The sequence below is a fragment of the Mus caroli genome, unplaced genomic scaffold, assembly GCF_978045245.1.
Source record: "Mus caroli unplaced genomic scaffold, Mus_caroli_1 scaffold_18, whole genome shotgun sequence".
In the NCBI taxonomy this organism is placed as follows: Eukaryota; Metazoa; Chordata; class Mammalia; order Rodentia; family Muridae; genus Mus; species Mus caroli.
In genome coordinates this window covers 60,351,514-60,374,815 of record NW_028227273.1, presented here as the reverse complement: position 1 = coordinate 60,374,815, position 23,302 = coordinate 60,351,514, and the positions used below count along the sequence as shown (strand labels likewise).

Genomic DNA, 23,302 nt, shown 5'->3' with positions numbered 1-23,302 from the left:
TAGGGAAAAGTGGAAAACTATAATATAATCCAATATGGGACCTCATCCCCTCTCTTCTTAGAGCTCAAGTCTTGGCTCCAAAAGATGAACCACCAAGTGAGAGCAACTTCCTGCAGGATTGGTCCAATCCTACTAACTAGTCAAAGTCAAGCCACCCATCCCTTAAAGAAACCTATGCTCAATTCCAATCATCCCTTTGCAGGTCTGGGTCTAACCAGAGGCAGCTCTCAGGAGCTTCCTGGCAAACTTCCCATCTTCAACATGACCCTCTTGAGGCTTGGGATTTGATGCGCAGCTTGTGAGGCAGGGAAGTCTTAGCCCGACCCTCAGACCTGTCATCTGGAACAGGGCAGGTAATACCAGGAGAAAACTCCATGGAACTCTCGGAGGATGTCATTGATAAACCTGAGGACCCTGGGGCATGGGATCCAGTGGGTATAGGTGACCAGAGGCTACAACAAGTCTTCAGCTCTGTTCTAGTTCCCACGTGCCTATCTAGGAAATGACAACCAAAGACAGCAGCAGGGAAGGCAGTGTGGAAGGTTCTGTCAACTATCCGGTGAGGCAGGGGCTGTGACTCCTGCAAGAACCTGGGGGAATCAGTTAAGCCAGGCCGCCCTTGAGCCACCAGGCAGCCTGAGCAACCTGGAATCCTAGAATCCACAGCATATGGTTTGAACAGGCAACCATGGCCACCAGGCAAAGGTAAGAATGAGTCAGCCCCTGGATGGGATTCCCCAGTCCAGGAAGATTTCCATAGCATGGCCTGCAAGGGCAGCATCCGGGGACCACACATGGATGGCAACAAGCCAAATTGAAGTTTGAGCGCTTGCAGCTCAGCCCTTAGTATAGCATTCTCTTCCAGCAGCATGGCCAACCTGCCTTCAATGGCCACATCATTGAGACGTCTCTTTTCTCGAGATCGCTTGGCCGCCTCGTTGTTCTTTCTCCGTTTCTCCCAGTAAACTGTGTCCTTCTTCTCTTCCGGCATGAACTCCCTCTGCCGGCGCGTGGTTGAACCCCTGCGAGTGCCCCAAAGTACTTTGCTGGGACCCTGAGATATGTTGGGTAGGCTCAAGCCATCCACATTCATAGCTGCCTCGGTACCTAGAAAAGATTTTTTTTAAGGTCTTGGACTAGACACAGGAGGCTGACTCAAATGACTTCCATTCATCCCTCTAATTGGTTTTGTGTCTACCAGCTCCACTGAGGGGTCAGATGGAGCAGGGATTGAGCTGGGGATGAGGATAAATCCATATAGGGATTTAATAAGGAGAAAGGAGCTAGAGAAAGGGGTGCTAAATGAGGCTGAGTCTGCTTATAGTTAAGAACACCCCAGTCATAGTAGAGATACGTTTGAGAGCTGCTTCTTCTGAGGACACAAGTTCCTTACAAAGCATTTTCTTACCTCTGAGAAGATCAGCTTATACAGGAGTTTGGTAATAATCTCAGATCCAGAGGAAGACAGGAGGAAGGATGTACCTAAAAAGAGAGAATTTGTGACCAAAGAGTTCCACTGGCCAAACAGACTTAAAAAATCAGCTGGTAGGGGCTGAGGAGCCGGCAATGCAGTTAAAGAGCTTGCCATGCAGCCAGCTTTGCTGGGACCCTGAGATATGTTGGGTAGGCACAAGCTATACACATTCATAGCTATCTTAGCACTTGGGAAAGTTTTTTTCTTTAAGTCTTGGACCAGAGACTGGAGTCTGACCCAAATGAGACTATGAGAACAAGCATGAGGATCTGAATTCAAATCCCTAGAACTCCTGTTCAAAAAGAACAGTAGCACGTGTGTTTCATCATAGTACTTCTGTGGCAATAGAATCCCTGGAGGCTCCCAGACCAGCTAGCCTAGCAGACACAGGGCAGAACAACAAAAAGACCCAGTCTCAAACAAGATGAAAGGTAAGGATCAGCATTCAAATCACTTCTCTCCACAAATGCACCATGGCACAATGCTCTCTCTCTCTCTCTCTCTCTCTCTCTCTCTCACACACACACACACACACACACACACACATACACACATACACACACACACACACTCATATCATACTCAAAACACAACACATTCAAGTTAAAATAATAAATCTGGAATAAAAATAACAATAACACATGTGAAGCATCTGAGACTCATGTGATTGGTACCCAGACTGTAACTCAGAACCCATGGCCATAACGTCACAGCTGTCTGTCCACCCATCCAACCACCTGTCTGTACATCAAGTCTGCCCAACACAATTGTCCAATCGTTACCTTCACCTCCCTTGTCCACTCATCCCCTCTCCACCTCCCATCCATCTCACCATTCAGTTTTACACCCAACCATTGTGCCTGCCACCTTTTCACCTGTTCACAAATCCTATACATCTTCTGAAGCCTGAAGGCACCCCTAAATTTTCTGTGTTTGGAATTTACGTGTGCATCTGTCTAGTGAATAGATGTACACACCTGCACATCCACAGGGAGACTGGAAGGTATCCCCTGTCCTCTTCCGTCACACCCCAACTATTCCTCTGAGACAGGATCTCTCCCTGAACTTGGAGCTGGTGTCTCTGATAGACTGGAAGCCAGCCAGCCATAGAACCCACATATTGGGAGGAGATAAACCAACCCTACAGGTTGTCCTATACTCCACATGTGCACTGTGGCATATGCACAAACACACAAATAAACATATATAATAAACATTGTTTAAAGAAAAAGTAAGGTGTTGGGTACGGTGGCACATGCCTTTAATCCCAGTACTCGGACGGCAGAGGTAAGCAGCTCTCTGTGACTTCAAGGCCAGTCTCATCTACAAAGCAAGTACAGGACAGCCAGGGCTCTGTTACACAAAGAAGACAAAAAAATAAATGAGAAGGAGAATGAGGAAGGGGAGGAGAAAGGCAGGAAAAGAGAGAGAGAGAGAAAGAGCGCATTATCTTGGTGTGCACCTATACTCCCAGCATCTTTGGAAACTGAAGTGGGAATGTCACTTCAGCCCTAGAGTTTTAATCCAGATAGAGCATCATAACCAAAACAACATCTCAAAAACACAAAAGCGAGTGTTGTGGCACAGAGTATGACTGTAACCCCCACACTTGGGAGGAAGTCAAGGTAGGCAGGTGATGCGTTCGAGGACAGCTTGAGTAGCAGTATAGTGAGACCTTGCCTCGAATGATACTAGTAGGAAACAAAGAGGGGAGGTGGAAGAGGAGGGAGGAGAAAGAGGAAAATAAAAGGAAGTAGCAGTAGGGAAGGGTAAAGGAGGGAGAGAGGATGGGAAGGAGGGAGAAGAAGGAAGTACAGGAAGAAAGAAGAAGGAAGAGGGAAGAGGGGAGAAGGAAGAAGTGAGGGAGGAAAGAAAGGAAGAAGAAATGGAAGGGGAAGGAAGATGAAGGGAAAGGGAAGAAGAATGGAGAGAGAAGGAAGAGAAGAAGGGAAATAATCAGGAAAGAGCAGAAAGAAGGGGAGGGAAGGAAAGAAGTTTCAAAGTATAAAAGGCAGCCAGAGCCAGCACATGCCCCCATAAAAAAAGCTGAACATGAAAAGGTAGTCAAACAGGGGAAAAGTCAGGCAGAGATGAGCTGGACAGCAAGCTCACATGCCAGCCCATGAGGCAGGCCATAGCTCCATCTCCCTGCCTGAATGCCTTCTGGCTGGGGTTTGGTCTGAACCCTCAACCACTGGTCCCTCCACCTCCACAGGAACCCAGATGCAGACAACAGATAGCTAGACTCCTGTGCTTATTTAGAGAAGATGCAGTGTGGGTTGGGCCTTCCTGTGGTCATAGCAGAAGAACTAACAGAGAGAAAAAGTGAGGTCACTCCTAGTGAAGGGCCCAAGGCAAGACAAGGAAACAGGAAAAGGGTCTGTCAGAGGCAGCAGCCAACTCCACTCTGGTCTCCTCAGCCTCCCTGGATGACAAACAAGTTAACCTCTGCTTTGTTTCCTGGAGTAACAGGAATCTTCCTCCCTCCAGCAGCAGACCATATCAGGCCAGGCACACTCCCAGCATACAGAATATTTTGCTATGCTAAAGTCACCTTCACTAGTGAGCTTGTATCTTAGTGATAGACTGCTTGTGCTTATGCAACATAAATGAAAAACCCACAACTGAAATTCCAACACTCAGGAGGTAAGAATCTGAGTCCAGCCTCAACTATAGCAAATTCAAGGATAGTCTGCAGCTGCAAAGAAAGGAAGAAAAAAAAGAGTAGAGAGTAGAATGGTGGTCACCAGAGCCTCGAATGTGGGAGGACTGAGAAATGAGGGTTAAAGGATTAAGGAACGTAATAAGACTTTCAATGAAGGCATTAAATGCTTCAAAAAGACAAAAAAAAAAAAAAAAAGATGATACCAACCCTTCAACAAGAACAGAGACAGGTATAAAAGAATCAGTAAGCGCTCTGATATTAGATGGATAGATATAAATAATCAATACATATAGGCTGGCTGGCAAGATGACCCAGAAGATGAAGGCACTTGCCACCAAATGTGATGACCTGGGTCCAATCACCAAGACCCACATAGTGCAAGGAAAGAACTGATTCCCACAAGTAACACATACATACTGTGGTACACATGCATGTGTGCATACATTCAAGTATACATACACACATATATACATTAAATAAATGTGTTTTATATTTTAAGTATACTATAATAGCATAATGCTCTACACAAAAGCAGGGTAGGTGGGAGGTGGTGCATACCTTTAATCTCAGCACTCAGGAAACAGAGGTAGGTGGGTCTCTGAGTTTGAAACCAGCCTGGTCTACCAACTGAGTTCCAGGACAGCCAGGCTACACATAGAAACCCTGTCTGGGAAGGGAAAAAAAAAGCAAAGTAGTGGTGAGTACAACTGAATTGGTAGTAAGTATAAGTAATGAAATGTTCATCGGTGATACTTGGTTAGCAGTAGTTGAGTATTTCTTTTTTTTTCTTTTTTTTTTCTTTTTTTTTTTATTACGTATTTTCCTCAATTACATTTCCAATGCTATCCCAAAAGTCCCCCATACCCTCCCCCCACACACACTTCCCTACCCACCCATTCCCACTTTTTGGCCCTGGCGTTCCCCTGTACTGGGGCATATAAAGTTTGCATGTCCAATTCAAAACAGCTAGTAGAACGGATTTTAAATGTTCACAACATAAAGAAAGAATGAAAAGAGAGCCAGAGCTATTTCTTTTTGGGTAGGTATGAGAACCTGAGTTCAGACCCCAGAAAAACTAGGTAAACATACATATGCAACCCTATACCCTACACAAGATGAAGGTAAGAGAATTGCTGGGGTTTGCTGGCTCTGAGCCTATCTCTCGGTTCAGTTAGAGACTATCTCAAAGGAAGAAGGTAGGGAAGAAAGGAGGACACCCAGCACCCTCCAGACTCTCCCACATATATGTGAGCAAGCACACACATGTGCCCACATCCACACACATGCATACACTGCACATGGGTGTGATGATAACCCTGAACAGATGACATAATATGATATATGACTCAGTGGGTAAAGGCACTTGCTGACAAACCTGATGACCTGAGTTCAATCCCAGAGGCCCACATGGTAGGAGAGAAACAACTCCACAAGTTGTCCTCTTATTTCCACACCCATGTTGTGGCATACATGTACACAAGCACACACACTAAATATAATTTTTAAAGTATAGTATACTCCATAAACATGTGTAATTATTATTATACATAATGTACATACTTATTACATCAATTTAAATGTTCTTTTTTAAATATTTTATTACCATTTCATTATTTAAAGTGTATAGGTGTGTTGCCTACATGTAAGACTGTGTACTCTTTGTATCCCTGGTGTTCATTAATGCCAGAAGACAGCACTAGTTCGACTGGAATTGGAATTCCCATTAGAGATCTGGGAATTGAACCTGGGTTGTCTAGAAGAGCAGTCAGTGCTCTTAACCAGTGAGCCATCTCTGCATCCCCTCAATTTAATTTTTTTTTTTAGGGATTTATTTTTCTTATTTTCTATGTGTGTTTTGTGTGCCTGGTGCCAGTGGAATGCAGAGGAGGACATCACCTACCACCTACCCATAAACATGAAAATTCAGAGGCATTCTTCAGACCTCTTTTTCTCTCTTTTTTTTTCTTTTATTTTATTAGATATTTTCTTTATTTACATTTCAAATGCTATCCCGAAAGTTCCCTATACCCTCCCCCTGCCCTGCTCCCTTACCTACCCACACCCTGGCGTTCCCCTGTACTGAGGCATATAAAGTTTGCAAGACCAAGGGTCTTCCCTTCCCAATGATGGCCAACTAGACCATCTTCTGCTACATATGCAGCTAGAGACACGAGCTCTGGGGATACTGGTTAGTTCATATTGTTGTTCCACTTATAGGGTCGCAGACCCCTTTAGCTCCTTGGGTACTTTCTCTAGATCCTCCATTGGGGGCCCTGTGTTCCAGCCTATAGATGACTGTGAGCATCCACTTCTGTATTTGCTAGGCACTGGCATAGCCTCATACGAGACAGCTATATCAGGGTCCTTTCAGCAAAATCTTGCTGGCATATGCAATAGTGTCTGGGTTTGGTGGCTGATTATGGGATGGATCTCCGGGTGGGGTAGTCTCTGGATGATCCATCCTTTCGTCTTAGCTCCAAACTTTGTCTCTGTAACTCCTTCCATAGGTATTTTGTTCCCTAATCTAAGGAGGAATGAAATATCCACACGTTGGTCATCCTTCTTCTTGATTTTCTTGTGTTTTGCAATCAATTTAATTTTTTATTCAAAAGAAAAGCAACTGCTTTAACCAGATTCATATTCTCTAAGGAAATTCAGGCCACTTCAGGTGTTTCCAAAGTCTTATATGTAAAATGGAGGCAATAGCAGTCCCAAAGTCATTGGTTATATTCAGAAAAGAAACAGAAATATGTTTTTTATTTAAACAAATGTTAACTTTAATGATATATAAAATGATATAAATTGAGAAGATTGAAAATATTGGCAGGTGTATGGTCTGCCATATTCAATTTTTCCTAAGGGTTTGTATCTTGTTATTCCTAAATGACTGGGGCATTTGTTAATGTCAAAAACAATGAAGGCCAATCCAAATATGGTAAAAACATTGGAAGCTCTCCCCTCAATTCACAAAACAAAAATGTATTTATGAAGTGCTATCTAAAGTAAGTGATATACTTGGATATGCCAAAGCCTTTAATATATAGAGGAAGTTAATTTAAGGGAAGGTATGTTTAAAAGCCAGTGTAACCACTCAACTTAAGGGGGAACATAATAATGCTGTTTTGATAGAAGATGCGAAACTCTCTTCTAAATATATCTGCTTTGTGCATAAATCAGTGTTGCTCTCAGTCTTGGCAAAGGAAGCCTCTTTTTTCAGTGAGCAAGAGTTAATTCAGAGTCTCATAACTGACCAAAGAGATAAGAATATGTGACAACTGAGTGCTGTGCCCTAAATAGGGCATTTGTATCATACACACAGAGACCACCGCCACCAAGGTTATTGCCAAAGATGAGGCCATAAGAAAGTAAGTGCTAGACCTTGGGTTCAAACTTGGCGGACAGTCCCACGGTCCCCAGAGGACTTTCCACTCCCCAGTCGCCCTAGCATGCCCAGGATCTTACGATCACTGGTAAGTGGAACACAACATCTGTTCCAACACAACTGGGAGTGCCTGGTGTTAGCAGGAGCAGGGACACAGGAACCCCACCTGACCAGTGGCTCTGGTTCCTTCCAGTCGGCGCTGGTCTACCTTGGTTTCAAACTCAGCAGACCCCAGAGGAGGTACCACTTCCAGGCACTCTAACACACCCAGCATCTTAGGATCCCAGGATCCCAGGAGCCTGCTCACACCAGGATCTCAGGGTCTCAGAGGAAGGTTGTCTGCCAAGAACTATGCAACACCCAGAATCTCAGGATCCCAGGATCCCGGAATCACAGCATCACAGAGAAAGATGGACCCTGAGGAGTTCTGACTCAACCAGGATTACAGGAAGGACAGGCTCCAATCAGATATATTGAGGGCAGGGAGCACTTGAGATAATCAAATGGCGGGAGGCAAACATAAGAAAAGAAGCAACAGAAACCAAGGTTACTTGGCACCATCAGAACTAAACTCTCCCACCATAGCAAGTCCTGGATACACCATCACACCAGAAAAGCAAGATATGGATCTAAAGTCACTTCTCATGATGATGATGGAGGACTATAAGAAGGACATAAATAACTCACTTAAAGAAATACAGGAGAACACAGGTAAACAGCAAGAAGCCCTTAAAAAGGAAACACAAAATTCCTTAAAGAATTACAGGAAAACAAATCCAAGCACGTGAAAGAACTGAACAAAACCAACCAGGATCTAAAAATGGAAGTAGAAACAAAAAAGAAATCACAAAGGGAGACAACTCTGGAGATAAAAAACCTAGGAAAGCTCACAGTCATCTATAGGATGGAACATGGGGCCCCCAATGGAGGAGCTAGAGAAAGTATCCAAGGAGCTGAAGGGGTCTGTAACCCTATAGGTGGAACAACAATATGAACTAACCAGTAACCCCAGAGCTCATGTCTCTAGCTGCATATGTAGCAGAAGATGGCCTAGTTGGCCATCATTGGGAAGAGAGGCCCTTTGATCTTGCAAACTTTATATGCCCCAGTACAGGGGAATGCCAGGGCCAAGAAGTGGGAGTGGGTAGGTAGGGGAGCAGGGTGGGGGGAGGGTATAGGGAACTTTCAGAATGGCATTTGAAATGTAAATAAAGAAAATTTAAACAAGAAAAAAAAAAACCTAGGAAAGAAGTCAGGAGCCATAGATACAAGCATCACCAACAGAATACAAGAAATAGAAGAGAGAATCCCAGGTGCAGAAGATACCGTAGAAAACATTGACACAATAATCAAAGAAAATGTGAAATGCAAAAAGATCCTAACCCAAAACATCCAGGAAATCCAGGACACAATGAGAAGACCAAACCTAAGGATAATAGATATAGATAAGAAGGAAGATTTCCAACTTAAAGGGCCAGTAAATATCTTCAACAAAATTATCTAAGAAAACTTACCCAATCTAAAGAAAGAGATGCCCATGAACATACAAGAAGCCTACAGAACTCCACATAGTTTGGACCAGAAAAGAAATTCCTCCTGTCACATAATGATCAAAACACCAAATGCACAAAACAAAGAAAGAATATTAAAAGCAGTAAGGGGAAAAGGTCAAGTAACATATAAAGGCAGACCTATCAGAATTACACATGTCTGCTCAACAGAGACTATGAAAGCCAGATCCTGGGCGATGTCATACAGACCCTAAGAAAACACAAAAGGCCAACCCAGGCTGCTACACCCAGCAAAACTCTCAATTTCCATAGATGGAGAAACCAAGGTATTTCATGATAAGGTCAAATTTACACAATATCTTTCCAAAATCCAGCCTGTCAAAGGATAATAAAGGGAAAACTCCACCACAAAGAGGGAAACTACACTCTAGTAAAAGCAAGAAAGTAATCTTTCAACAAACCCAAAAGAAGAAAGCCACATGAACAGAATTCCAGCTCTAACAACAAAAATAGCAGGAAACAACAATGATTTTCCTTAATATCTTAATATCAATGGACTCAATTTCCCAATAAAAAGACATGGAATAACCGACTGGTAGGTAAACAAGACCCAACATTTTGCACACAGGAAACCCATGTCAGTGACAAAGACACACACTACCTCAGAGTAAAAGGCTGGAAAACAATTTTCCAAGCAAATGGTCCGACGAAACAAGCTGGAGTAGCCATTCTAATATTGAAGAAAATCAACTTTCAACCAAAAAAGATAAGGAGGCACACTTCATACTCATCAAAGGTAAAATTTACCAAGATGAACTCTCAATTCTGAACATCTATCTATTCTATGCTCCAAGTGCAATGGCATCGACATTCATTAAAGAAACTTTACTAAAACTCAAAACACATAGCACTACACACAATAATAGAGGGAGACTTCAACACCCCACTCTTATCAATAGACAGATCATAGAAACAGAAACTGAACAGACAAGGTGAAACTAACAAAAGTTATGAAACAAATGGATTTAACAGATATCTATAGAACATTTTATCCTAAAACAAAAGGATATACCTTCTTCTCATGGTAACTTCTCCAAAATTGACCATATAATAGGTCACAAAACAGGCTTCAACAGATACAAGAAGACTGAAATAATTCCATCATTCTATAAGATCACCTTGGACTAAGGCTGATCTTCAATAACAACATAAATAACAGAAAGCCCACATACATGTGGAGGCTGAACAACACTCTACTCAGTGATAACTTGGTCAAGGAAGAAATAAAGAAAGAAATTAAAGACTTTCTAGAGTTTAATGAAAATGAAGTCACAACATACCCAAATTTATGGGACACAATGAAAGCATTCCTGAAAGGAAAACTCATAGCTCTGAGTGCCTCCAAAAAGAAACTAGAGACAGCATACACTAGCAGTTTAACAGCACACCTAAAAGCTCTAGAACAAAAGGAAGCAATTTCACCAAATAGGAGTAGACAGCAGGAAATAATCAAACTCAGGGCTGAAATCAACCAAGTGGAAACAAAAAGAACTATTCAAAGAATCAACCAAACCAAGAGCTGGTTCTTTGAGAAAATCAACAAGATAGATAAACCCTTAGCCATTCTAACTAGAGGGCACAGAGACAATATCCTAATTAACAAAATCAGAAATGAAAAGGGAGACATAACAACAGAACCTGAGGAAATCCAAAACATCATCAGATCCTACTACAAAAGGCTATACTCAACAAAACAGGAAAACCTGGATGAAAGGGACAACTTTCTAGACAGATACCAGGTATCAAAGTTAAATCATGATCAGATTAATGATCTAAACAGTCCCATCATCACCCCTAAAGAAATAGAAGCAGTCATTAATAGCCTCCCAACCAATAAAAGCCCAGGACCAGATGGGTTTAGTGCAGAGTTCTATCAGACCTTCAAAGAAGACCTAATTCCAATTCTCCTCAAACTATTCTACAAAATAGAAACAGAAGGTACTCTACCCAATTCATTCTATAAAGCCACAATTACTCTGATACCTAAACCACATAAAGACCCATCAAAGAAAGAGAACTTCAGACCAATTTCCCTTACAAATATCGATGCAAAAATAATCAATAAAATTCTCACAAACAAAATCCAAGAACACATCAAAACAATCATTCATCATGATCAAGTAGGCTACATCCCAGGGATACAGGGATGGTTCAATATACGGAAATCCATCAAGGTAATCCACTATATAAACAAACTCAAAGACAAAAACCACATGATGATCTCATTAGATGCTGAGAAAGCATTAGACAAAACACAATACCCACTCATGATAAAAGTCTTGGAAAGATCAGGAATTAAAGGCCCATACCTAAACATGATAAAACCAGTAGCCAATATCAAACTAAATGGAGAGAAACTTGAAGCAATCCCACTAAAATCAGGGACTAGGCAAGACTGCCCACTCTCTCTCTCTACCTATTCAATATAGTGCTTGAAGTCCTAGCCACAGCAATTAGACAACAAAAGAAGATCAAAGGGATAAATACTGGAAAGAAGATGTCAAAATAGCACTATTTGAAGATGATATGATAGGATACTTAAGTGACCCCAAAAATTCCACCAGAGAACTCCTAAACCTGATAAACAACTTCAGCAAAGAAGCTGGATATAAAATTAACTCAAACAAGTCAGTGCCCTTGATCTACACAAAGGATAAACAGGCTGAGAAATAATTTAGGGAAACAAACCCTTCACAATAGTCACAAATAATATAAAATACCTTGGTGTGACTCTACTGAGGAAGATCTGTATAATAAGAACTTTCTCTAAAGAAAGAAATCAAAGAAGATCTCAGAAAATGGAAAGATGTACCATGCTCATGGATTGGTAGGATTAATATAGTAAAAATGACCATCTTGCCAAAAGCTATCCAGCTACTCAATGCAATCCCCATCAAAATTTCAACTCAATTCTTCATAGATTTAGAAAGAACAATTTCCAAATTAATCTGGAATAACAAAGAAAACCCAGGATACCGAAAACTCTTCTCAATGATAAAAGCACCTCATGTGGAATCACCATGCCTGACCTCAAGCTTTACCTCAGTGCAATCGTGACAAAAACTGCATAGTACTGGTACAGTGACGGGCAGGAAGATCAATGGAATAGAATTGAAGACCCAGAAATGAACCCACGCACCTATGGTCATTTGATCTTTGACAAAGGAGCAGCTAAAAGCATCCAGTGGAAAAAAGACAGCATTTTCAAAATGGTGCTCACTCAACTGGTGGTTAGCATGTAGAAGAATGCATATCGACCCATTCTTATCTCCTTGTACAAAGCTCAAGTCCTAGTGGATCAAGGACCTTCACATAAAACCAGATGCACTGAAACTTATAGAAGAGAAAGTGGCGAAGAGCCTCGAACATATAAGCACAGGGGGAAAATTCCGGAACAGAACATCAATGGCTTGTGATGTAAGATCAAGAATTGATAACTGGGACCTCATAAAATTGTAAAGCTTCTGTAAGGCAAAGGACACAGTCAAGAAGACAAAAAGGCCACCAACAGATTGGGAAAATATCTTTACCAATCCTACATCTGATAGAGAGCTAATATCCAATATATACAAAGAACTTAAAAAGTTAGACTCCAGAGAAACAAATTACCCTATTTTTAAAAATGGGGTGCAGAGCTAAGCAAAGAATTCTCAACTGAGGAATGCTGAATGGCTGAGAAGAACCTGAAAAAAATGTTTGACATCCTTAGTCATCAGGGAAATGCAAATCAAAACAACCCTGAGATTCCACCTCACAGCAGTCAGAATGGCTAAGACCAAAAACTCCAGGGGACAGCAGATGCTGGCAAGGATGTGGAGAAAGAGGAACACTCCTTCATTGTTGGTGGGATTGCAAGCTTGTACAACCACTCTGGAAATCAGTTGGATGGTTCCTCAGAAAATTGGACATAGTACTACCTGAGGACCCAGCAATACCTTCCTGGGCATATACCCAGAAGATGCTCCAACATGTAATAAGGACACATGCTCCACTATGTTTATCGCAGCCTTATTTATAATAGCCAGAAGCTGGAAAGAACCCAGATGTCCCTCAACAGAGGAATGGATACAGAAAATGTGGTACATTTACACAATGAAGTACTACTCAGCTATTAAAAAATTTATGCAATTCATAGGCAAATGGATGTATCTGGAGGATATCATTCTGTGTGAGGTAACCCAGTCACAAAAGAACACACATGACGTGCACTCGCTGATAAGTGGATATTAGCCCAGAAGCCCAGAAGCTCGGAATACCCAAGATACAATTCACAAACCACATGAAACTCAAGAAAAAGGAAGACCATAGTGTGGATATTTCTATCCATCTTAGAACGCGGAAACAAAACACCCATGAAAGGAGTTACAGAGACAAAGTGTGGAGTAGAGACTGAAAAATAACCATCTAGAGACTGACTTAACTGGGGATCCATCCCATTTACAATCACCAAACCCAGACGCTCTTGTGGATGCCAACAAGTGCTTGCTGACAGGAGTCTGATATAGCTCTCTCCTGAGAGGCTATGCCAGTGCCTCACAAATACAGAGGGGGATGCTCACAACCATCCATTGGACTTAGCATAGGGTCCCCAATGAAGGAGCTAGAGAAAGGACCCAAGGAGCTGAAGGGTTTGCAGCCCCATAGGAAGAACAACAATATGAACTTACCAGTACCTCCAGAGTTCCCTGGGACTAAACCACCAAGCAAAGAGTACACATGGTGGGACTCATGGCTCCAGCTGCATATGCAGCAGAGGATGGCCTAGTCAGATATCAATGGGAGGAAAGGCCCTTGGAAGAAGTTACAGAGACAAAAGATGGATCATCCAGAGACTTCCCCACCCAGGGATCCATCCCATAATCAGCCACCAAACCCAGACACTATTGCATATGCCAGCAAGATTTTGCTGAAAGGACCCTGATATAGCTGTCTCGTGTGAAGCTATGCCAGTGCCTGGCAAATACAGAAGTGGATGCTCACAGTCATCTACAGGATGGATCACAGGGCCCCCAATAGAGGAGCTAGAGAAAGTACCCAAGGAGCTGAAGGGGTCTGCAACCCAATAGGTGGAACAACAATATGAACTAACCAGTACCCCCAGAGCTCGTGTCTCTAGCTGCATATGTAGCAGAAGATAGCCTAGTCGGCCATCATTGGGTAGAGAGGCCCCTTGGTCTCACAAACTTTATATGCCCCAGTACAGGGGAATGCCAGGGCCAAGAAGTGTGAGTGGGTGGGTAGGGGAACAGGGCGGGGGGAAGATAAAGGGAACTTTCAGGATAGCATTTGAAATGTAAATAAAGAAAATATCTAATAATAAAAAAAAAGTTCTGTGCAGCTGAAGATCATCTTGAACACTTGGTCCTGCCTCCACCTTGCTAGTGTTAGGCTTACAGGTCTTCGACTCCACAACTAATTTAAGTGGTGCTTGAGCTGGAGCCCGAGGTATTGTGCACGCTGGGCAAGCTCTCTGCCCACTGAACCGTACCCCACCCTCAAGCTCTCTTCTTTGAATCCAAAGAATCAAAGGCAAGAATGAAGCTAGATATCATTAGAAGACAAGTGATCAGCAGAAGAAAGATTAAAACTTTACATGGACAAAGGCTTAAGAAAACAGTAAATGAATCAAATGACAGGAAGGAGGCTACCTCAGAACTCCCCACCCACATAGGGAACCAAATAATGGCCACAGATGTTAAATCAGGGAGGGGTGGAAATGACCCCAAACTCCTGTAGGTGGAGAACACCTGAACACAGGTAAGAGGGATATTTGCAAAGTCAAAGTACACCCTCCCAGTGATGCTCACAGTGGCCCTGGCAATGGCTGAGTGGAGGTAAGGAAGGTAGGTCAAGCGTTCCAGTTCGTCCACAATGCACAGCAAAAATTAAGCAAGCCTGGGCTATGTGAGACCATGTCTCAGAAAGAGGGGAGGGAGGAAGGGAGGAAGGGAGAGAGAGAGAGAGAGAGAGAGAGAGAGAGAGAGAGAGAGAGAGAGAGAGAGAGAAACAATCATGTAGGAAGCTGGTTCACCCTTGTCACAAACAAAAGAGATATTCGTTGGCACCATGAGATAACAAAGTTTCCCACTGAAATTGGCAAAGATTTAGAAAATCGATAAAACTCAGTGCTATCAAGGGTGTGGTGAGATGGGCACTTGGGGGACTTAGAGGGTGGCGATATAGATCACTTCCTGGCAAAGCAATCAAGAAATATGAAAGGAGGCTGGGGAGATAACTCCTATCCTCAGCAACTACTTAAAACCCCAGCTTGGTACTGTGTGTCCATAGCCTCAGCCCTGGGGGATCCCAGCTTGGTAGTGTGTGTCCATAGCCTCAGCACTGGGAGATGGACTCTTAAGGACCCCTGGTGCCCTCTGGACAGCCAGTATAGCCAACTTGTCAAAACTCTAGGTCAGAGTTTGAGAGACCTTACCTCAAAAACAATATGGAGAGCTGGCAAGATGGCTTAGCAGGTAAAGGCATTTGTTATCAAGCCTGAAACCCTGAGACCCACAAATTCTCCTCTGATCTCCACACAAGCATTGTTGCACACTTGCCATAACACCATACATACACACACCACAATAATAAATAAATAAATGTAGTTTTTATATAGACAATATACTGGGGGGGGAGAAAAACTCTTGATATCGACCTCCACGTGTACAAGTACATACTCAAAAATCTTCCATATACATACATAAGTATGCATACATACATACACAAAATAATCAATAATTTAAATGTTTTTATTTAACCTCAGCTTAAATATCACCTTCTATGGATGGTACCCGAGTACCTATTCTGGACTCCAAGGGAGTAGTCTACTTCAGCTGTCACCTCAGCCTTGCCCTGAGTCTGTCCCCCATCTCCACAGGTCTACGGCGTAGACACTAGAATAAATAACGGAGGCATGAAATATTTAGAGAAGAGAGGTCTCTGTGTGATTGCTGGGTGGGTTTCGATGCAGGTGAACATTGCTTTCAGGGTCTGGAAGATTCTCCCAGCACAACTCACTAAAGCCAACAGAGGTTAAATGATTTTAAGAGATCAATAGCTGCCTTCACAGCAAGGGTACCAGGAGGGTTAGTGTCTAACATGACTCCCCGTCAGATTCATGGAAACGGGGATGAAAAAGGCATCCCTTCACTGACCTATGTGGATCTTTTCTGATTCAGAAGGGTGGCTGAAGATAGGGGAGCCACAAGGTTGTTCTCATGGCGGTGAACAGCCCAGCCCATTCCCTGGAAAAGCCTCAGAGCACCGAGACATTGCACTCTCACAAGGTTCAGTGAGCCTTGATAGAAGCTCAGGGCCCTACACTCTCGCAATGAGTGAGCCCCAGGCTTCACAGAAGCCCTCATCAAAACCCAATCTCTCAAACTGAGAGGCCTTGGTGGGAACTTAGATTTCAAGAGGAAAATGCAAAGCACTGTGAGACCTGGAAAGGCCCACCTCCTCCTCTCCTCCCTCCCTGCCCTCACCCCACCACGACTACCCAGAGGCCGGAAGTTGGTACCGCCTATGCCCAACCCACAAGCCCAGCTGGAGTCCTAGGTGCCAGGAGCAGGCTCGCGGCCAGGAAGTGGGGGTGGGCAAGATTTAACGTTCCAATCCCTGCCTTGTCAGTGACACACTTGAGCACAAGCCTTTTCTAGATAGAGCCTCCATTACTGTACCTATTAAGTGGGCACAGGATTGGTGCAAGAGTTATCCTGAAGCCAGGCAGTGCTCAGCCTACCACCAAAGAGTAATGCTCAGTTCCTTATTTATTGCAGTGCTGAGATTTAAACCAGAACTCTCGCATTCCAGGCAAGCACTCTGGTTAGTACCCAGCTATCTCCCTAAGTCTTGTTTTTGTAGCTTATTTTTCTTTTGCTTTTAAAGTGTGTGTGAGAGAGTGTGTGTATGCGCGCGCACACACACGCGTGCGCATGCACATGTGCGTGTATTGTATTATGTATGTATACATATTTGTTCAGGTGCATGCCTGTGCCCTTCTCTATCACTTCCCATCTGATTCCCTTGAGACAGAGTCTATCACATGACAGATCACAGAACACATCATTTTTCTGCTTTGTAAGTGAACAACAAGCCCAAGCAATCCTCCTGCCTCCACCTCACCACACAGGGGTTATAGGTACAAACACCCAGACCAAACTTTTTACTGGGGAATCAGACTAAAGTCTTCCTGCCTCCTAATGCTAGGATATTTCCATTTTTGTTTTGTCTTGTTTTGTTAATGGGGGAGTGTTTCATTTTTTTTTTTTTTTGAGACAATATCTGACTCTGGCTAGCCTAAAACTGGCTGTATAGAACAGGCTGGCCTTGAACTCACAGAGACCGACCTGTCTCTGTCTCCGGACTGGTGAGATTAAAGGTCTGCATCACCATAGCCAGCAATAAATGTATTTATTAATTTATAGAAAAGAAAAAAATACAGTCACTTATAGGAAATAGTTCAACTAGAGATTGTCAAGCTAAGCAAAATAGGCAGAGGCAGAGAGATGGCTTAGTGGACAAGTGTGCTTGGTGAGCAAGCACCAGAACAAGAGTTAATGGTTAGGGCTAACCTTGTACATGCTCCAGATTCAGCAAGAGACCCTGTTGAATGAATAATGCAGAAAGTGACAGAGAAGGACACCCAAGGCCGTCCTCCAGCCTCCATGCACGCACCGTACATCCCACACAAGGAAGCACAGAAAGAGAAAACTAAGCAAGACTCAGAAAGAGAAACACCTATTCAGCATGCCTCCCTCACACATGGACTCTGGATTTAGACGTATACGTGGCATAAAAGTAGAAGGGGGAACTTTGAGGGTTGAGGACAATGGGACATATATCCCAGGATTATTGGCATGTAAATATCACAATGAAACCCATTGATTTGTTTCCTTTTGAGCTTGCTTCAAATTTCTTATTATATGTGGGGGAGCTGGAGGAGGTATATGAATGCACGTAGAGGTCAAAGGACGGTTTTGTGGGGTCACTTCTGTCCTTTCACCTGCAGGTGAGTTTTGAGGATAAAACTTAAATTGCATCAGGCTTGAGCTTTGCAAGCATCTTTACCACTGAGCCACCTCACTAGCTTTTTGCTTTGTTTTGCTTTTTGACACAGGTAGCCCAGGCTAGCCTAAAACTCACTGTGCATCTGAGGACGATTTTGAATTCCTGATCCTAGTGTCTCTACCTTCTGAATGTTTGTACCACCACATGTGATTTTTAAAACCCATTACTTTATACAATGAATATATACTAATTAAAAGAAAGTGTTGCGCCGGGCATGGTGGCACACGCCTTTAATCCCAGCACTCGGAAGGCAGAGGCAGATGGATTTCCGAGTTCCAGGACAGCCAGGGCTATACAGAAAAACCCTGTCTCGAAAAAGAACCAAAAAAAAGGAAAAAAGAAAAAAAGAAAATGTTGCGTGTATGTGTGTGTGTGTGTGTGTGTGTACACACACACACACAAATACTATGCACCTTAAACAGAGGTTCAAGTCTTGTTGTTATGACAGTGTACATGAATTACATAGATTTCCACTATCAGAATTCTAGATTCTAAGGACAAGACTGAATACCTTGTTCCTTAAATGTACCCGGCACACAGTAGGTGCCTGTATTGAATGAATGAGTGAGTGAGTGAGTGAGTGAGTGAGTGAGTGAGTGAATAAAAATGTTATTTGGTTCTCACAGCATTCCTAGGACATGCCTTAAAACTTCTTTGATCAAAGAAGACAGAGTGGCCCAGTGATTCATTTGACCAGGGTCACACAGTTAATTGAAGCTGGGTTTGGAACATGGTCACCTGAAACTCTCTTACACCTAGTCAGGCTGGATTTGGAAGCAATTTCCCCAGCGTCCTATCAAGGTCAGAATGCATCTCACCTGGGCTGCCTATGGGGTTAGATAAGTGGCCACATTGTAGGTCAGGATTCAGTGCCCATAGAGTCCTGGAACCTCAGTTTCTCTACTATGAAATAAGATCAGGAGCCCGAGACTTCTCTGCATTAGTACAGCCTCCCCAGCCCTTACAGCTCCCTTCCTTGCCTATCTTCAAAATGATGCTTGGAATAAGAATATCTCTTTCCCTGCCCCCATTGATAGCCTGGGTGGGAAGTGGGAAGATATCATTCCTGCAGAGAAGCCTAGCTCTGTACCAGAAACCTCGGAGAACAGGACCTCGATTCTGTGACCATCCCCCATGCCCAAAATGCCTACAGGCATCATCCGAGCCTTTTCTGGATGCCTGGCACCACCTGTACTCAACATTTTGCTGGTCTCTATCTGCCAGAGGGATCTTTGCACATGCAATCAGATTGTGCCACTTTTCTGCTTAAAACACCCAACACATCAAAAATGTATTCATTCACTTCATGCATGGGGCCCCAGGGATCAGATGGAGATAATTCTGGCCATGCTCCACCCATCCGGCTCTCCCTCACCTCATCGAAGCATCTCAAATCCCACAGGGCCTTTGAACAAGCAGCCACACAGCCAGAAATGTTCTTCCTCCCTTCCCTTCATCCCTTTTCCCCAGTTTCCAATTGCAGTTTTGCTAAGAACCCTCCTTGGCATTCTAAGATAGATCTAGTGCCTCTAATAGATGTTCACTGAATGCCAATCACTTCTGCTTTTTTAAATGGCATTTTATTGACAGGATATGGAATCATGCAAAGTAAGAGGACAATTTACAGGAGTCAATTCTCTCCTTCCAGTATCTAGTTTCCAGGAATCATGAGGCTTGGCACCAAGCCCCTTTACCCACTGAGCCATCTCTCCAACACTGCTTTTCTGCTTGTATATTCAGTGCCACAGTCATTTTATATTTGCTTGTATAAATATTTTACTGGTGCTTGTGTGCCTTCCCCAGACTGGCAGATCCCCTTCGCCAACATTTATATCATTCTGTGTGTGTGTGTGTGTGTGTGTGTGTGTGTGAGAGAGAGAGAGAGAGAGAGAGAGAGAGAGAGAGAGAGAGAGAAAGAGAGAGAGAGAGAGAGAGCAACTCCTTATACTTAAGACTCCCATGTCTTCCTCATCTACCACATTTCTCAGTCAGCCTTGAAGGCTAGGGAGCAAGCCTAGGCCACAGGTTTGTCTCAAATAACCAGGCTTTTGCTCCATCCATGCCAATGACTTCTATTCCAGGCACCACATGAGCAGTGGAGAGGGAAGATTGCCTCTCTTCTGCCAACTGGCACAGGGCCCGAGTGACTGCTACAACAAATGCTGGGCACATCATGTTTTCCCAGTAAATGTTGGGGGGGGGGGTTCTTGCTATTTAAATTGTATTTGACATAAATTATCACTGTGTAGCCCAGGATGGCCTGGATCATCTTGCAACATTTTTATTAACTATTTTGAAAGCTTCATACACATGTACTGTATTTAAATCATTTTTTCTCCACCCTCTCCTCCTTACAACTCTTCCCATGAGCCCCCAACTCCCTTTAAAATTTATGACCTCTTGTTTAATTATTATTGAGGTGTGTGTGTGTGTGTGTGTGTGTGTGTGTGTGTGTGTGTGTTCAGCCTTCTAATGTTGCTTATATGTACATGTGCTTATGGCTGACCACCTGGTAGTATTTAACCTATCAGGACTGGGTTTCTGGAAAAGGTTGATTCTCCCTCTCTTAGAAGCCAGTAATTGCCTGTAGTTCTTCATTTGGGGGTATACCTTATCTCACACACACACACACAAACACACACATACTGTCATGTTAACTGGCATTGTCACTGTGGAGCTCTTGTTTAAACAACCATACTGTTAAGATTTCATGAGTGGCACTGCAGAGGTAGCTCGACAGTTAAGCACCTAGTAGTACATGCCCTTAATCACTGCACTGCAAAGGAAGAGGTGGGCAGATCTCTGTGAGTTTGAGGCCAGGCTGATCTTCAAAGTGAGCCCAGGACAGCCAGGGCTCTGTTATACAGAGAAACCCTGTCTTGAAAAACAAGCAAGCAAGCAAGCAAGCAAGCAAGCAAGAAAGCAAGAAAGAAAGAAAGAAAGAAGCAAACAAAGAAACAAAAGTACTTTTTGCTCTTACAGAGGGCCCAGGAGCAATTGTGGACAAACATACATACAGCCAAAACACACATATATATATAATAAGAAAAATAAATCTAAAAATGTACATTAAAAATTTTTTCCAAGTGCAGCTCCATGTTAGATACAGACGGTACTATCTGCATCCGCCTCCCAAGGGCTGGGACCACAGGCATGTACCACCACACCAGCTGCAATAAATGCTCAAATAAAAATGTAGTGTAGTGCTGCGGAAATGGTTCGGTGGGTGAAAGCACTTGTTGCCCAAGCATGAGGGCCTGATTTTCAGTACCCAGCACCCACATAAAAGCCAGATGTGTACCATATAATCAGTTATTCCAGTGTTTTAATTATGGAAGTAGAGGTAGAAGAAACCCAGCATCTCACAAGCCAACTGACATGCAGGGGAGCAAAACGACGGTATGGTAGATCAAACAAGAACCAACACCTGAGGTTGTCCTCTGACCTCCATCTATACATGTGCTTTGGTGCATCCATACACTTGCCTCCCAGAAACAAGTGTGCATATACATATCACACACATACACACATATCACACACACACAAACACTGTACATAAAATATGGAAAAGGAAATTTGGTGTAGAAGGACAGAGGAAGAGGGAGAGAAAACTGCACAGAGACAGAGACAGAAAGGGCAGAATGGGAAGGAGAGGGCTGGGAGAGGGAAAGGGAAGATGTGGAAGGGAAAGACAGAGAGGAGACAAAGTGAATTCAATTCCTAGGTCCCACATGATAAAAGGAGAGAAATGACTCACCCGACCTCCTCACATGCATGTTGTGCTATGGTACACACAACCCCCTCTATACGCACAGTAATTCTTTTACAGATAAACTGGGCATAGTATCATAATCTGCGATCCCAACCTGCAGAACATGCAGGCATGAGAAAGACTCGGGAGCTTAAGGTTGTCAACCTTTGTTATAAACTGAGTTGGAGGTCAGCCAAGGCTACATGAAATCCTGTCTCAAAGAAAAAAAGAACAGAGAAGAAAAAAAGGAAAGACACAGCCTACACTGACCTCTGACCTCCACACCATGCATCTCTGTTACATACAAAACTATTTTAAATCTGTGTAATCTGACCTTTGAACTGTGTAGACATAAAACATAAAGTTTTTACACTTAAACTACACCCTCAACATAGATAGTTTATTCTGTCTATGTAAATATTCCCAAATCTTGGGGATAAAATCTTCTAGTCCCAAGAATTTGGGGTAAGAATTGTTGAGCTTAGATCAAATCTTTGAGACAACTAGATTTCCACTCAGAATTTGCTATCTCACCTGAGCAGCAGGTCCTAGAAAAAACCTCTACTCTTCAACGGTCCCTCCAGCAGATTCCCAAAAACAACTTCCCTGGAGCATCACAGCAACCAGACCCTCCTGGATTCCTCACATATCATCTTCAGAGGTCTCCAGTGTGCCACTCCTCCTACCCTACCCTGGCACCAAGCACACAAATAGAGTCATGGCCCAAAAGGACCAAGGACTCAATGGTGTTTCCAGAGTTGCCTGGCACCTATGCTGACTCAACTGCTGATGTTACTAAGACTGCTTGTGGTGAACATGAGGCAGATAAACACAGACTCACTGGGTAGAGGGCTGGATATTGGAGATATACCTATGAGAGAAGTAGAAGCACAAGATGTAAGGCCAGATCTCCTCTGAGAAAAAGCAGGATGAGAGGTGAGAAAGTGGAGACTGGAGAGAGAAAGCAGTCTATGAAGAGAAATTAACTGGAAGAGAAAGCCGCTGAGGAGAAAGTAAGCTGGAGAAAGTGGACTTGGAGAAGGTAGGCTCTGTGGGAGATAAGCTGGAGAAACTGGACTGCAGGAAGAAGATGGATTGTGGAGAGAATGTGGGCTTTAGGGAGAAGGTGTGCTGAGGAGACGATGAGCTTTAGGGAGAAGGTGGACTGAGGGGAAGGTGGGCTGAGGAGAAGATGGACTGAGGGGTAAGTATGTTGAGAAGAAGTTGAGCTGAGGGGATGGTGGGCTGAGGAGAAGGTAGGTTGAGAGGAGGTGGGCTGAGAGGAGAAAGTAGACTAAGAAGGTAGGTTTAGGAGAAAGTAGGCTGAGGGGAAGGAAAACTGAGAGGAAGAGGGGCAGCGGGGACTGTAGGCTGAGGAGATGGGCTGAAA

The 23,302-nt window shown here is 43.4% G+C and overlaps 1 protein-coding gene across 1 annotated transcript; it reads right to left on the bottom strand.

Moving 5' to 3' along the window:
- Nucleotides 1-256: 256 nt before the first annotated feature.
- Nfilz (NFIL3 like basic leucine zipper) lies at nt 257-1,093 on the bottom strand. The gene has a single exon (XM_085833339.1). It carries the CDS (start codon nt 1,091-1,093, stop codon nt 257-259), a length of 837 nt encoding a protein of 278 aa, XP_085689465.1.
- Nucleotides 1,094-23,302: the final 22,209 nt, after the last annotated feature.

Coding starts and splice junctions, on each gene's coding strand:
- Nfilz (XM_085833339.1), bottom strand. CDS start 1,093: ATGAATGTGGATGGCTTGAGCCTACCCAACATATCTCAGGGTCCCAGC.